The sequence below is a fragment of the Lissotriton vulgaris genome, chromosome 6, assembly GCF_964263255.1.
Source record: "Lissotriton vulgaris chromosome 6, aLisVul1.2, whole genome shotgun sequence".
NCBI lineage: Eukaryota > Metazoa > Chordata > Amphibia > Caudata > Salamandridae > Lissotriton > Lissotriton vulgaris.
In genome coordinates, this window is record NC_141694.1 from 417,726,096 (window position 1) to 417,743,112 (window position 17,017).

The window sequence follows — 17,017 nt, forward strand, 5'->3', positions numbered from 1 at the left end:
CCTCAGAACAAAAGACAGCGATGTTAGACTTCCCATACCCTTTGAGGTGCCATTTACTTAAACATCAAGAGGTGTTTGTGGGTTTGCTCTCTTGGCAAGCCCTATGTATCAGTACAGTCTCGATCTTCTGTGGAACAGTGGTGCACAATTGGTCAGCTCATGTAAGCAAAGTAAAATTGTTCAAACATTGGGAAAAGAGGGCTTAGCACTGGAAACTCTCCCCTCCACATTTAAGCGGGTAAAAGAAGTGTTCACAAGGTGGACTTCGAAGGAGAGTACTTGAGGCTGTTTTCTTTGTCGAAATCAGTTGCGCTGTGTCAATAACATGTCAACATGTTTAAACTATAACATTGGGTTGTGTAAATAATTCAAATAGCAGGTTTTCTTATGTTTTGTAGATTGGAGGCTGCTGTAATCTTAACGTTCTTTGTATGCGTGACAACCGTTTAACTAGAATTCCTCCAGAAATTTCAGCTGCTACTGAACTTCATGTGCTAGATGTTGCTGGAAACAGGTGAAGTTTTATTTAACATCTACTCTTATTGATAGTCTCATGTTTTGTTTACTTTAAGCAGCATGGCCCCAATTCACTAAGCAATTTAAGCATAACAAATACCACATGTACAAGGAAGTCAGAACATGTTAACTTCAATTCTTAAATCATTGTATTTATGCGCAATATTGTTCCACTGTTGTTTAAAATGGCTCATGAGTAAATAGTATACCAGGGACAGGGAGTGGGCGCTTTGGGGCACAAATTCCCTGGAAATGGTCAGCGATTTACTCCTGTGACGGGCAGGAATAAATCCCTATCCAATGTGGGAATGAGCAGGGAACAACCCTGTAGGTGGTGGTGTAAATAGAACCATTTAGAAGTTAAAATATTCTACGGGACGTGGAATACTGTGCATCAAAGGTTACCCTAGCTATTTACCTTGGTTCCTTCGAAATTTAATATAAAATGCTGTCTTTGCATCCAGCACGTTTTCATCATTTGTGTTTTTTGCTACCAGATAGGAGGCTATGGTTCGGAACAGTCCTTGTTTTACTTTAGCTGATAAGGTTATATATAATGTTATATTTAAATTGGTGCTTTCATTGAAACTCTTAAAAGAAACAGCACTCATGTTACACATTAATGTTTTTCACATGCTGCATGTCTTATTTTTGGAGAGAAAGCCTGTCAGAGGGAATTTTCTTTGTAGAAGGAATTACCTACAGTTTCTAATATGATGAATATTGAAGTGGCTATTCATTTATTTTTTACTTAGAAAAACCATGACGTTTTTTTATTAAACTGCATCTTCAAACCTCACAAGAGATGTCATGGCTCGCTAGGTCTAGCTGCAGTGATGAAGATCCGGGTCTTTGGGCCTGGCGGTGCCGGGCACGCCTGAAATCTTCGAGTTCACCTGCCTTGTTGCACAGAGACACGGAATACTCTGTTGGCATAGAAAACCAAGTTTATTAACTGCAGCTAAGCACAGTTGTCCAAGAAGTTCACCAAGTAGGTTCTCCGGAGACTGCCACTTTACTCCGTGGCTCACAGTCTTTTATAGCAAAAATACATCTGTACAAACATACACCCAATGCACAAAGTTTTAGCCAATCAGAAGAGTTTGAAAACAAGGTGTTGTGCAACCAGAATGCTCTATGATTACATGTTTGTCTGTTATCCAGCCCCCAAAGTTAATCAATACTGGTACCCATGGTTCAGTGTTGTAATGGCAGGACATGTCTGTATGCTTCAAAAGAAAGGTTGTAAAATAGGAAAACAGAAGGAGAGAATGGTGAAGGCCAAAAGATAAGATACGGCAAGAGAAGAATACTAAAGGCTAACAGATAGTTGATATAGAGATTAGGTAGTCCAGACAAGGATTAGTTAGGCCGGCTGTTGTCTGAGATGGGTTTCAAAACAAGGACTGAGGGTTTTTTTGACACGTTGCAGTCCAAGGGGCAGAGACACTTCGTGAATCGAGCAGCCTGTGTAAAGGCAACACAAAATGGAGGTAAATGTAAAATGGAGTTGAAATTTAAGAACCTCAGACCCTCCTTTTGCCATTACGCAGGCAATACACAAAGACTCACGCTAATCTGAATCAATGTCAATGGACATGAGGTCGTCAAGCTGTTGCTGCAACATCATCTTCATATTCTCTGTTTTCTGTGACATGGGTCTTGGAACACACATAGCAGCACAAAGACCACAAATTGCGGGGTCACATTGCAAACAAAGACAACACGAAAAGATGATGCCCAAGACTACTCCAATGAAAGTCAATACCTTCCATCCCCATGCAGACAGTAGTCCCCAAAACCATCGCATCAAAGACCAATTTCCTTCATCCTGGTGAATGGAATCGGCAATGTGGTGTAATTTAGGAATGGCCTGGTATACTGTAGGGGCGTTATCGGGTATATAAATGCAACAACTGGATCCAATCAATTTACAGACTCCACCACGATCTGCAAGAATGATGTCTAACACCATTCTGTTTTGTAATGTGATAAGGCGGTCCGCCTGAAGCTCAGCAGTGATATTACCCAGTGATCCGACAGTTTCATTTATTGTTACTTCAACAACATGAATGAGAAGCCTGATATTTCTACTATTGGCCATAGGTCCCCAAAATGGGAGGAATCCTTTAAGGAAGTCGCTCCTTCTTGTCCTACTGTGTCTTCCAAAGCAATAACCCCTCTACCGTACCTTGTCTTGTGATGTCCCGAAGGAGCTGTATATGTTGGAGGGAGGAGAAAAGCCATATAACTAGTTCCTGAGAAATCGGCTGGTAGCCATGTATAGGCTCTGTCATGGCAAACAAAATATGTTCCTTGGGACGCTACCATTGGTGGAGACGTTCGGGATGTATAGATATATGCGATGTTACAAGTGCTCTTTCCCAATTGAGCCTTAGCACTTTGACCATTTCCTTAGAGACATAAGTGACCTTGGTGGGGTTCAGAATTTATAGGTGGGGATCTTATCATTTTGGCTCTGTCTGTAAGACTAGTGACGTAATGTGTCACATTCCAGTCAATGTATGCTTGTCGTTCGTCAGTGGGGAATTCATTAAATTTCTTATAATGTTCTGACATAGCCACTATTCATTTTATTAGTGCATCATGACTAACGTCAATTCCATCCCTATATGGACCAACAGGATGTCGATGTTGGTTCTCATAGGCATTTGCAAACATAGAGGTGTAAGCCCAAGATGATCCTTTTAGGGAGAAGGGTAGAACTAAATATGGCATTCCTCTATCTGTATTATAGGGTAAAAGTCCACAAACCTAGCAATCGGTGGTATTGATCACCAATTGATGCTGGTGTAACAATTGAATGAAGGAATTGTTGAAATACTCCATTCTCCTAATTTGCTCATGCTCTGGTAGCATATGAAATTGGTGTGGGGAAGCAGTTGTGCGAAAAAGTATGAGCTGAGAGGTAGATATAGGCACAGATGTTGGCTGCAAAGTGTGAGTAACTCAACCCACACAAGCTAATAAAACACATAAAAAATTAAAAACACATAATACTACGCCACATCTACTAAATAATAATTTGCAGTATTTCTTCCTCATTTTCATTCTTTTATCATTTTCTAATTCACCGGAATTCATCTTCTAAAGTGTTGCTCGTGGCAATCTTCCTATCTCACTTCACTGTGGTTATTAGCCGTCCTATGACACTGCAAGTCCTGCAGACCTATTGCCACTACTCAGGTCAGAAACCAAGTCTTCTACCACGACCCTGCAACTTAAAATAAGATGAGTCCAGTATCACACAGGGAAGAAAATATATACAATTCAAAATTCAAAAATAAAATTTAAGAATGAAAATGTAATTCAGGAACAAAAGAAAATGTTTCAAATGTCTTTGGCCACTCTATTCCTCAAATTGAATCTGTCCTTGTTTGGCACAGTCTGGTTTGGGAAAAGTGACTCTGGATCAGTTGTATCTATTCTAAGATGCGATGGTACAGCTTCTTGCAAAACATCATCGTCTTCTTTCTCAGTCCGAGTCCATTCTAGGTGTGCATCGCTAAAAGTTACAAACCGAGGGACTCTCTCTCCTTCACAATCACCTACACCTTCGCGGACCCACTGATCATAAGGTAAAGGCAAGGGTACCTTTTTTGCAATGCATACCATGGACCCAATTCTTTTTCCCAACAACTTTCACGGCTGTACCTGTGGTCAGTAGCACTTGTCTCGGCTCTCGCCAACGGGCTTCCAAATTCCTCTTCCTTTGAAAATTTTTAAGGCACACCCAGTCGCCAGGTTTGAGGGTGTGCCCAGGATCTGAGGAAGCCTGCGGCAAGGTGTCTTGTACCTGCTGATGAAGAACATGCAATTTAGTGGTGAGGTCATGCAAATAGTCAATCAACATTGGGTATTCTATGTCAGAGTCCTTCTTGGGTCTAGGAACACCACAGACATTAACCAGGCGCCCAAACACAATCTCATATGGGCCAAGTCTCACACGAGAATGAACAGCTGTTCGAGTTGACAAGAGGGCCATAGGTAAAGCATCGGGCCAAGCAAGACCCGTGCTGGCCTGTATCTTCGCAAGTTTAAGCTTGAGAGTGCCGTTATAGCACTCTACCAAACCCGCTGACTTTGGGTGGTTTGCCGCATGGAATTTCTGCTTAATACCAAAACCTGCACATACTTTCTGCATGATTTGACCCACATATTCACTTCCGTTGTCACTCAAGACAATTTGAGGCAAACCAAACCTCTGGAAGTATTCTTTCAGAAGGACCTTGGCTGTAGACAAAGCAGTATTATCCTTCAAGGGGTTGGCCTTTATCCATCTAGAAAAGGCGCACACCACCACGAGGACATAGTTCAAGTTGTTGCATCTCTCCATGTGAATGTAGTCTATCTGCAATACCTCAAAAGGATACGTTGGAGGAGCAAAATGGCCTTCTGGGGTTGGTGTCCCTCTTCCTGGGTTGTGCATCAAACAAACAATGCAATGTTTAACAAGATTGTCTGCACATTTAGGAATCCCTGCATTCTGCCATACCGGAGCCAAAAGCTTGCATATTCCTTTCGCACTGATGTGGGCTGGACCATGCGCCATAGTTACTACTGGAAGTACATAGGGGTCTGGTAACAGCCAACGTTGGTGTTCCGACAATTCTATCCAACACCCCACGCATCCAACATTCCCGTACCATCTCTCCACTTACTCAATTCTTTCTCTGTAACCTCTTCCTGAATTCTTTTCACACTTTTTATTGTGTACTCATACATTCCTCCTTGACTGACCCATCTAGTAGGTCCAGCAACATACATATGACTCGTCACATCTCTCGCTGTCTCTTTCGCTATCTGATCCGCAAAAGTGTTTCCTTCACCCACTTCATCAGTGATCCTCTTATGCGCACTACACTTTACATTTGCTATTGGAGTGGGCAAAGCAAGTGATTCTAGAAGGTCATTCACTAACTGACCATGCTGTATTTTAGTACCAGGTGAGGTAAAGAATCCTTTTTCCCTCCAAAGGCGGCCAAAACTGTGGGCCACCCCAAATGCATATTGGCTATCGGTAAACACATTCACTCTTTTTCCTTTAGCCAATACACAAGCTCTAGTCCGAGGTATGAATTCAGCTGCTTGGGCTGAATTCTGCCTAATGCGTGCTGTTTCTACAACTGTATGCAAAGTGGTAACAGCATAGGCCGCAGCTGTTTCCCCATTGGGATGCTTGAAACAAGAACCATCCACCAATAGGATCCCATCCGGGTCCAGGAGCGGCGTATCCATCAAATCGATTCTACCTTTCGTCTCTTCCTCTGTACGGAGAAAGCAATCATGTTGCTCCTGAGTGCCTTTCTCTACTGGGATCGGTAACAGTGTAGCTGGATTTAGGGTATTGCATCGTTTGGTGTATGTGGCTAGCCAAGAGCGTCAGCTCGTACCCAGATAAGCGGGCGCTCGTAAGGTGCTGAGTTTTTGTCCTATTTAGGAGAGTATCTACTGCATGTGGCACTATGACAATAAGAGTATTGTCTAGTACCAATCCAGCAGACTGGCTACGGAAACTGCTGCTGCTGCTGTAGCTTTCAGACAACTGGGTAATGCTTTAGCTACAGGGTATAATGTAGCCGAAAAATAAGCACATGGACGTTGCTTGTCCCCAAATTGCTGTGTCAAGACTGACAACGCGCAACCTTCTCTCTCGTGCACAGAAAGTGTGAAAGGCTTGCTGTAATCCGGAGTACCCAACACAGGAGCAGAACACAAGGAAGTACGCAAATCAGTAAAACTTTTCTGGCATTCCTCTGTCCAAGGTAGAGGTTGGGGTGTATCTTTAAGGGTAAGTGCAATCAAAGGTTTTGCTAACAAAGAAAAATTCAGAATCCATTGTCTACAGTAAGACGTAATGCCCAAAAAGGCAGCACGCACCTCTCTCTGTGTGGATGGTACTGACATTTGTGCAATCGCTTGGATTCTTTCTGGGGTCAATCGCCGTCCCTCCTTCGACAAGAGATGACCTAAGTAGGTAACCTCTTGGCGACAATATTGTAATTTAGAGGGCGAAACCTTATGATGAAGGTCAGACAAGTGATGCAACAGTGAAACAGTAACTTGTTTACAAACATCCTCAGAATCAGCAGCAACCAACAGATCATCCACGTACTGAATAAGGGTGGCACCTGGAGGCAAAGTGAAAGCATCAACCTGAGTTTTCAAAGCCTGACTATTAATGGAGGGACTTTCACAATAGCCTTGAGGTGCACACTTGAACCGAAAACTTCGGTCTCATAAAGAGAAGCCAAAAATATCCCTACTTTCCTCAGCAATGGGAATGCTAAAGAAAGCGTTCTTAAGGTCAATGACCGAAAACCAGGCAGCCGAAGCAGGTATCATTGTCAAGAAAGCAGTGATATCTGGGACGACCGGAAACTGGGGTACACCAATCTTGTTGACCTCCCGGAATCGATCACAAAACGATAAACAGGTGGCTGGGAAGAGTCAGTACGTTTAAGGACAGGCAGAACAGGACTATTGCACACATTTCCCCTAGTCTCTTCAACCACACCTTTCTCAACCAGATCATAAATAATAGCCATCAGTGCTCTCTCACCATCATTAGAAATTCTGTACTGAGGAATCCTAACATTGGACTTGAGGGTGACAACATAGGGTGGAATCTGCAAGAGACCAACATCATTTGGGCCTGTAGCCCAAAGAGTAGCAGGCAGGGAGCGTAATACAAGATGGAGTTGGTCTCTAGACAAATATGTCGGGGAAATCAATCTTTTACCTAAGTAAGGTGTACACCAGAAGGAGAACAATGCAGTGTCTCATATAGTCTTTTCAACAAATCCAAACCCAACACATTCTCACCACAACCAGTCGTTAAAATAAGCGGAGCCTCCAAATCATTAGGACCTATCGAAATGGGCAGAGGAAAAGAAACTGGGTTACGAACAGGGGCGCCAGAAAATCCTACAGAAACATTTGTTAAGCCAAACAAAGGTGCCCCAGGGAGTTTAGAGTGGATGATAGAACTCTTTGTTGCACCAGTATCCAAGAGAAATGGCTCTGACACACCTAGCGCAACGACTTCAACATAAGGCCCATTTTGGTCCACTGGAACTGATATGACTCCCTCACTTTGTCTATGGCTGTCCTAGCTAGAGAAACCCTGATTTTCATCTTCCATGTAATAATCGTCATTATAATAATGGGCAGACTGAGTATTTTGCTGCTCAAAATAATTCATGGAATTTTTAGGCAGAAAGGAACGTTGGTCCTGGGACATTGTACCTCGCCCCCTCCCCCTAGGTGTTGACTGGAAGCCACCTCGGCCTCGCAGCCCAGGCGTACCACCAGTACGCTGCAATAAAACCGGGCAATTATTCTTAAAGTGACCGTCCTCCTTGCAATAGGCGCATTGATCTGACCCAGTGGAGGCCGTGGGACAAATGGCTCAGGTTTCTGAAACAATTTCTGAAATTGGGGAGTCGGCTGAAACTGACGCTACACTGGGTGAGGGGAATAAGCCTGTTGCAAAAGATCTTTCGTCTTTAATTCTTTGGTCTTTTTATCAAGTTTATCCTTCTCCTCCTTATCCCTATTTTTAAAATACTGAGCAGTAGCCAATATCTGGGCTGAAGAAGAAACAGCCCATGAACTTTCGGAATCTTTTAATTTATTAGAGAGTTCGGGAAGCAAATTAAATACAAATTTATCGACGAACAATCGCTGTCCCCCCTCTGTGCTCATATCCTGGCCACTGTGATCACGGAACGTTTCCTCAAAACGAGTAAAGAAGTCGGAGACATTCATCATTCTTCTGCTTACAGGCAGCTAACTTATCCCAATTAACTCGCAGAGTGGGCATCATAGTTTTCATTAAGGTAATAATTCTACCAGGAAGTTGTGCAATTAAATCATCAGGTTTAGCACCGCCCACCTGGAGTCTATCAGCAGTCAGTATAGCATTCCAATCACCTCCTAATTCTTGGACGTGGTCCTCTTTCCGAATCCTGGCCCACAATGGTTGTGGGACAACATTTCCCATCAACATATATATGTCAGCCAAATTCATAATGCAAGCATCAACAGTCTGAGATAATTCTTTGTAGTAACCAGAAGGGTTTTTACGGGGGTCAGGTAAAGACTGTTTAAGGGCCAGCACCTCAGATCTCTTCCAAGGTACATGTACCCATATACGTTGGAAGTGAGCTGGTATAGGCTGATTATCATCCGAGGCTGGAACCGCTTCTCTCCACACTGGAGGAATTTCTCTCATAGGATAATTCTTCAATCTACGTCTAACAGAAGGATCAGGTTCAGATAAGGACCGGGAAAAGAACATTGATCTGAAAGCGAAAAGTGTCCGTACAGCATTCTCAACCTCAGGACCCACAATAATTCCCTTATCAAAATCAGTCCTAATATCCAGCAAACCCTTGGGAGCCAAACCCAATCCTGTAGCCTCCCATTCCTGACCTAGTATGTCACACATGGCATTGAAAACGAATCTTTGTACAGGGGCATCCCACTGCTCAAAAGTATTCATGAAATCTGGAACAGTATATCCGAGATCACTCAGGATCCACTTGTGAGCAAGACCCATTAACGCCTCTCGTTCTTGGGAATCTGGGAGTGAGCTTCGGGTCTGCCTACGGGGAAGAACAGGAGTCAGACTTACTGACCCAAAGAGAGGAGAAAAGAGACCAGAAACAGTCTTAATCATCCGCTGACGGACGGAAGGGGAAGTTGGCAGAAAAACAGGAGATAAGGTATGAGATGGAGCAGGAGATGAGGCAACAGGTAGAACGGAGGTCGAAGGCAGAGAAGGCTGAGGCAAAGAAGTCGGAGGCAAGGGAGCCGAAGGCAGAGGAGCTGGAGGCAGAGAAGCTGGCGGTAGTGCCACAAAGGGCTGTATTGGGGGTGCAGGAGCTGGAGCTGGTGGGAGAATAACAGGTTGCTGGACTGGTAACAAAAGCGGGGGTGCATTAGCACCTTGTACATAGGGCAGGGGCGATCTTAACAAGTGGGACATTAAAGGATCCTTCTCAAGATCAGCATCAGTATTTGGGGGAGAAGTTGGCAGCACCGGGTAACATTTATAGATTGCCATGCGATGTTGTACTTCGAGACTTGAAATTCCCTAGATTGACTAGAGCTAGGTCACCAGTGAAGTTTACATAGTTTGAGGCATGTGTGGCTGTAGATACATATGCTTTAGATACCCATGCCATCTAGTGTTGGGTCTGGCTGTGTGCAAGCTGTTTTTCTTCAAAGAAGTCTTTCGAGTCACAAGGTAGTCTCACTCCTCCTCTCTGTGATAATGCTTATGGACTCCATTGTTAGATTTTCTTTCTGCTGTTTTATTAGGACGTGCCTGCCTTCGCTCCGTTGTCGTCTCTGTCCCGGTTCGTCTTTCAGTTCGCAAAGCCCATTACCTCAATCTGTATTGTTTTCGATCACGTTTTCTCATCTTCATATTTAGTTACTTCTACTTCGGTTTGCTTCCACCGCAGGCCTCGCTGGGCCTCTCCCTTCAAGGCTTCTTTAAGATTTCATCGTAGTCTTTCATGAATGCTCGACTAGTGATGGAACAGAAGCTCTTCTAATACTGGCCACGTTGCTACATCAAATATCCCTGCACCAACCAACTCTTGGTCCATAACCTGTGCTTGTCACCCAAAGACGGGGAAGCGAATTGCGCCATCTGAAATCTTTCCACTTGAAGAAAACTCTTCATGAACGCTGAGTGTGTTGCCTGGAAATGTCTTGCAGAACCATCAATGACATTCCATACATCTTCGATGAAGAACCAGCTGAGGAGGAAAAAAGCCGCCTTCAGCAGTCTGCTGCGATGGAAGAGGCATTTTCCATCGAGGGCAGTTCTGACTTCGACCTCGAAGTCAACCTGGAAATGAAGGATGTCGAACCGGCTCAGCAGCCTGTGAGTATGGTATTTTCCAACCCCATACATTGTACAGATCTCTCCTAGAGACACTCTACTCTGTTAGATCCACAATCAGAGACCCTCAGTCCACCACTGGCTTCCGGCCATGGTCTGCATCAAGCAACTGGTTCAAAGCCTTTGGCATCGAATACTTCGTCCTGACCGACAGCCAGCGCCTACTCTAGCATTGATACCGAGCCAACTGCCATATATGACGACCACGCCTTTGGTGCTGAGCAGAGCTTTGATGCTGAAAATGAGTTTGGATACAAAATCTTCGAAGCCCAAGCTCAGAGTCCGTTTGCTACACGCCCCTGGAGCCAATCCTACATAGACAAGAACAGCTGGATGTGAAACAAAAGCAGATCCACCCCCACACCCGACATATCCTTGCAAAAGCTTCAGCTCAAATGCCTCCTCCACCGCCTAAAAAGAGGCTAACTTTTCAAGAGGCTTTAGACATGTAAATTCCTCCCAAACAGAGGACGAAAGTGGACAAGACCTCCAGCCCTTTACCCCTTCCACCAGCCTCACCACCTCCAGCTTCCCCACCACACTCTGTGGAAGGTCAATTGAACATCTCACCACAAAGCTCTCCTCAATCAGATACTGCTGGGTATGGTGGGGCATAAGATAAATTTGGTCCACCACCACAAGATGACCCCTGGGATGCCTATGATGCTGATTCCCTAGTGACATAGATCCAGACTTCTATCCTGCTCGCCCCTCTCCTCTTGATGGTATCTCGCAACATGTAGTCATAGCCAGAGCTGCTGCGTTCCACAACGTGAAATTACATAAGGAGGTTCTAGAGGAGGATTTCCTCTTCGATACTCAAAGCTGCACAATCTCTCCCAATGTTAAATGTCATGCTGCGACACACAGCATATCTATACTTAAGAATCCTATTATGGCTAAGGTCATAACACCCAGAGTTGATAAAAAAAAAATACAAGCCCTCCCCGTCTGACGCCATGTACATTAGAGATCAGTTGCCACCAGATTCCCTAGTCATTACCACTGCTCACAAACATGCCAACTCTCAGGCTTCTGGGGATAACCCATCTCCTGATAAGGAGAGTAAGCGTATCGATGCTGCAGGGAAAAGAGTTGCACTGCCTGCACCTAATCATTGGCACATTGTCAACACCCAGGGTCTACTAGTGCATTGCAACTGCGTTCACTGGGATTAAATAGAGGATCTCCTCCAGTATATCCTGGAAGAGCATAAGAAACATGGGTAAAAACGTGTCACAGAAACGAAATTCCTATCTAACACCTCTATAGGCTATACATTAGATGCTGTTGATACCGCAGCTAGGGAGATTAATACCATCATCTTACTCAGGCTTCACGTATGGCTTCAAATATTCGGTTTTAAACCAGAAGCACCAAAAAGTGTACTAAATATCCCCTTTGACAAGGAACATCTCTTTGGGCCTTAAGTAGAAGCCACATTAGAGAAGATCAAAACAGATATGGAGATGGCGAAAGCATTGGGTGCCCTTCAGACACCTACTCCTCCGGCTACTTGTCACTGTGGGTTACTCCGGCTACTTGTCACTGGGGTTTTCACTAATGACCCCAGACTAGAGATTGGGTCCCCTCTGCCCCTTTCCTGGTCAGATCACTTAGCAGTTCCTCTAGAATTCCTCCCAGGCTCCCTCTCTGCCTCCCACACGGACAGGAAATGCTGGGTTTTAAAGAGGAACTACAGGGGTTTGACCAACGAATCCCTTGGCCCTTTTCTTGCCAGCTTCAACCCTCCCCCCTCTCAGGATATTGACACCACCGCCAGTGAGCTTGCAAGTACCATTTCTCTGGCTATTGATATCTTAGCCCCTCTCAAATCTCATTATTGTGCCAGGAAAAGTCCGTCAGCACCCTGGTACTCTGAAGCTCTTCGACTTCAGAGACAGGAGTGTAGGAGACTCGAAAGGCTGTGGAGAGCTCAACTCGATGCCGATCTCCGGATCAAGCATAAAAACCTCCTTAAGAGCTATAAAACAGCAGTGTTAGCCGAAAAACAAATGTACTTCTCTAAGTTAACATCATTTCTTTCCTGCCCTGGAGATCTCTTTAAGGTGGTAGAAAATGTATCTCAGGTCCAACACCCTGATCCCATAATACCTTCTCAAGAACTCTGCGATCAGATTGCCACTTTTTTCCACACTAAAATCTCGGACATTTATACTGCTCTCCAGAGTCATAATCTCACCCATGTCCCCTATCCCTCTTTAGATCAGCCCTTAGCCTCCGAAGATATCTTGACCAACTTCCCTCCTCTCTCGACTGAGACACTGGGCAAATTACTAGACTCAACCAAGTCTGGCTCCCCTTTGGATCCCTGCCCCCTTAAAATCCTTAAAAATTGCAGGGATACCCTACTTCCTCCTTTGATGGAAGTTATGAATAGAGCAATCTCTAGTGGGGAATTCCCAGCCCCTTGGAAGACTGCCATCTTTAAGCCCCTTTTAAAAAAGGCCTCCTTGGATCCTGGGATTCTGAAGAATTTTCGCCCCATTTCTCTTCTTCCCGCTCCAGCTAAGATGTTGGAGGCTTATTTAAACCACCATCTTAGCGCCTTTCTAGATAAGACCTGCCTGCTTGATCCATCTCAGCATGGCTTTCGAAAGGCACATAGTACAGAGTCAGCCCTTACAGTGGTGGTCAATAATATCCGCGCCAAGGTTGATAGTGGTCAGACCACTCTTCTGATCCTACTCGACCTTACGGCAGCATTTGACACCCTGTCCCCCACCATTTTGGCCGCCCGCCTCAGTGAGACGGGGGTGAAGGGGCCGGCTCTTAGCCTCCTCACTTCTTTTCTTAACCATCGGGAGCAAAGGGTCAAACTGGGTGACTTCTTTTCCAATGCCATGCCTCTGCAATGTGGGGTACCACAGGGCTCCGCTTTGAGCCCCACATTGTTCAACATCTACGTGGCCCCACTTGCTAGACTGGTAAGATCTTTTGGACTGGAAGTACTCTCATATGCTGACGACACCCAGATAATGGTCTCCCTGTCCCATTCTGTTGAGACCACGGCCCTAAATTTCCAAAACTCTATGGAAGCTGTGGCAGGCTGGATGGCCTCGAATTTTCTTAAATTGAACGGGGAGAAAACGGAGATCTGGATCTTCGGGGGAAAAAAGGAGATCTGGTCAGATGATTGGTGGCCCCAGACTCTTGGATCCTGTCCCCAGCCTTCCCTCTCTGCCCGTAACCTGGGAGTCATTTTTGACACCTCACTTGCTTTTGATAAGCAAGTAAGTAGAACTGTTGCAACCTGCTGTGGGGTCCTGAGAATCTTAAGAAAACTTACTCTTTACCTCTCTCCTGATGCCCGGAAACAGGTGGCAGTTGCCCTTCTATCCTCGCGACTGGACTACTGCAATGCTCTTTACCTTGGCATGAGCGCTAAACTTCTCCATCGCCTACAGGTTATCCAGAACGCGGTAGCAAGATTTGTTGTCAACGCCCCCAGGCGCTCCTCCGGGACCAGGATCAGGAGAAACCTTCACTGGCTCCCGGTGTATGCCAGAATTAAATTTAAAATCCTGACCATCACCCACAAGGCTCTTCACGGTGCTGGCGCTGAGGGCATGAGGACTCTTGTGTCGTCCTATACCCCAGGCAGGACACTACGCTCCTCCGGTCAGTATCTGTTGTCTATTCCTCGAGTTGCCAAGGCTAGATGGGGTGGTAAGGCATTCTCCACACTTGCCCCCAGACTTTGGAACGAGCTCCCCCTGGAACTCAGGGGCCAGGCTTCCCTGCTGCTCTTCAGAAAGGGCCTCAAAACCCTGCTCTTCACTGAAGCTTACTCTTAGACTTTTTTTTTCCTTCTCCATTTCAGTACCTGGTTATTATATTCCATCTTCTGCGCCTTGACGCCTTTGGGCAAAGTAGCGCTTATATAAATCGCCTAACAATCAATCACTGTCCCGGTTATCGTGGGACTTCAAAGGAGACTTCCTTCGATGTCTCCTCTTCCTATTAATGTCAACAGGGCCCTAATACTTCCCCAAAGGGCTACTACCGAGGTTCCTACAGGTGCAACAATGCCAAAGGTATAGGTAAGGATACCGCCCCACGTGGAGCAATACCCTCCACCAAACAATGACATCCCTTTCCTACCCTGGTCATATAACTAACGCTTGTTGTGGTTGATTACAGGATTTTTTACCCATATGGCAAGAAATGACATCAGACCAGTAGGCGTTAGTCATATCCAATATGGCTATTGTCTGGAGCGCACTACCACACCTCCCAGCATTCCATCTCCCACTCACAGGCTATCACTGGTACATCCAGCATTGCTCAAACAGGAAGTCTAGGCTCTTTTGCTCAAAGAAGCTATCAAATCCATCCCTCCTCAATACCAGGGCTCAGGGTTATACTCTCTATACTTCCTAATACCCTAAAAGGGCGGATCTTAACTGTCAATCTTCGATCACCACCACTAAACGATTACATCCTGTCAGAACACTTCCACATGGTCACCTTGCAAGATGTGACCCCACTTCTCCAACAGGGCGACTTCATGACTACACTAGACCTGATGTCACCTATTTTCACATCCACCTAGCTCACTGAAAAAACCTCAGGTTCATGCTAGGTGGCAAACATTACCATTTCAAAGTCCTCCCTTTTGGGGTGACAACTGCACCCTGAGTTCATCAAGTGCCTAGTGGTGGTAGCAGCCCATCGACGCAGAAAAAAAGGCCATATATTTTTGTATCTGGACGATTGGCTTATTAAAGCCAGCACTCGTCAACCTGCTCCGATTACAAAAGATCTGCTCCACTGCTTGGAAGTCACCATCAACGTTTCCAAGTCACACATACATCCTCTACAGGTTCAGCCATATCTAGGGGCCATTTGAAGCACACAAATTACATTAACCTATCCCAATTCTGCAAGAGTCCAGAATTTTCAGACATTACCTCAATTTCAGTCAAATCGACAACTCACTGCGAGGACAATCATGGTCCTATTAGGGATGATAGCAACCTGCATTGCCATAATACCCTATGCCTAAATACACATACATTTATTACAGGAATGTTTAGCTCGACAGTAGTCTGTCACAGGGTCAGTTATTGGATCTAGTGTTGATAGAATGCCAAACTCATCACTCTCTGCAGTGGTGGATTACCAACAGGGATGCCTTTTCTCAACCTTGTTTCCCACATAACTATCACAACGCACCCATAACTAACTGGATGGGGTGCATATTTCAAGGATCTCACAGTGTGGGTCTCTGGGAAGCCAAGCGTAGGGGTCTCCACGTCATCTACCTAGAGCATCAAGCTGTTCACCTAGCTTTGAAAGCTTTCCTACCTCACCGTATTCACAGGATTGTCCTAGTCCGGACGAACAATATGGCAGCCATAGACTATCTACAAAAGCTGCGAGGGGCGGGGGGGGGGCTGAGACATCACAAAGTCTCTGCAATTATCTTGTCAAACATAGACCATTTTGAGATGAGCTTTACAGCAAAAAAATGCATCTGTTAGTGGAATACCTCCCAGGCACAGACAACGATTTTGCAGACCTCCTCAGCAGTATACAGCAAGAAGTCCACGAGTGGGAACACCACCCACACTTCCACAGATATGGGTTCCCACAGATGGACCCCTTCACAACCGCAAAATACGCTAAATGCCTAAACTTCACCTTCAGATTCCTACCTACACCCACTATCCATGACAATGCACTATGGATGGTTCGCAAGCTCATCGATTAGCTCCTGCATCGAAGGGCAATGCGTAGTTTTGTAGATTTTGATGGTTCTGGACAGCAGAAAATTACCTTTCAAGGAGCCAGGACTGCAATGGCACCAGTTGGCAGGGCAGGCCTCACAGATGGCAGAGTCCAGGTGGTGTTGCAGGGTTGAAGGAAGCATTTGATGGTCCTGAGACTTCATAACAGGGTTGAGTTCAGCATGCCCTTTTAAAACTTTAGATTCAGTGGTCCAGTCCTTGCCCTCAGCAGGGCAGAGATCAACAGGGCTGCAAAGCAGAAAAGAAGCTCTTTCAGAGCAGCAGTCAAACATAGTGGCAGTCCTTCTAGCACAGCAATCTTTACTTCTGGCAGAGTTCTTTACATGTCCAATAGTGTACTCTTAGTAAGGTCAGAGGCCCAGTACTTCTACCCAGTTGTGTCTTTGAAGTGGGGGGTGACTTCAAAGCATGTCCCCTTTCTTCCCAGCCCTGGCTCCAGACCATCAGCCCTTTGTGTGGGAAATAGGGCACTGCCTATTCAAGTGCAAGTGTCAACTCCCCGTCCCCCCTCCTGCCTAGAATGCAGATGAATGGAGAGTCCCCACACCCACTCTTCCTTTGCGTCTGGCTGTCTAGAGGGAACACACAAAGTGTAGCTGTAGCCCACCCTAGACATGTATTGGAAACAGGTTTCAAGGTACACAGAGCAGTAAAAGTAGAGAAATGCCCATTTTCTGAAAAGTGCCATCTCTAAATCTGTGATGTTAAATCCTTTGTTACCATTAAAGAGGTTTTATAATTTACCATTCCAAAGATATAAAACATGATGCATCTACTCTTTTCTGAT

The 17,017-nt window shown here is 45.2% G+C and overlaps 1 protein-coding gene across 2 annotated transcripts in view; it reads left to right on the top strand.

Annotated features, from left to right (window-relative positions):
- LRRC1 (leucine rich repeat containing 1) overlaps positions 1-17,017 on the top strand; it is a 517,165-nt gene that overhangs the window by 451,171 nt on the left and 48,977 nt on the right. For both annotated transcript variants that reach the window (XM_086926433.1, XM_086926434.1), the window contains exon 11: positions 399-514. In XM_086926433.1, coding sequence (XP_086782559.1) covers positions 399-514 — 116 coding nt within the window. The remainder of the gene's footprint in view (positions 1-398; positions 515-17,017) is intronic.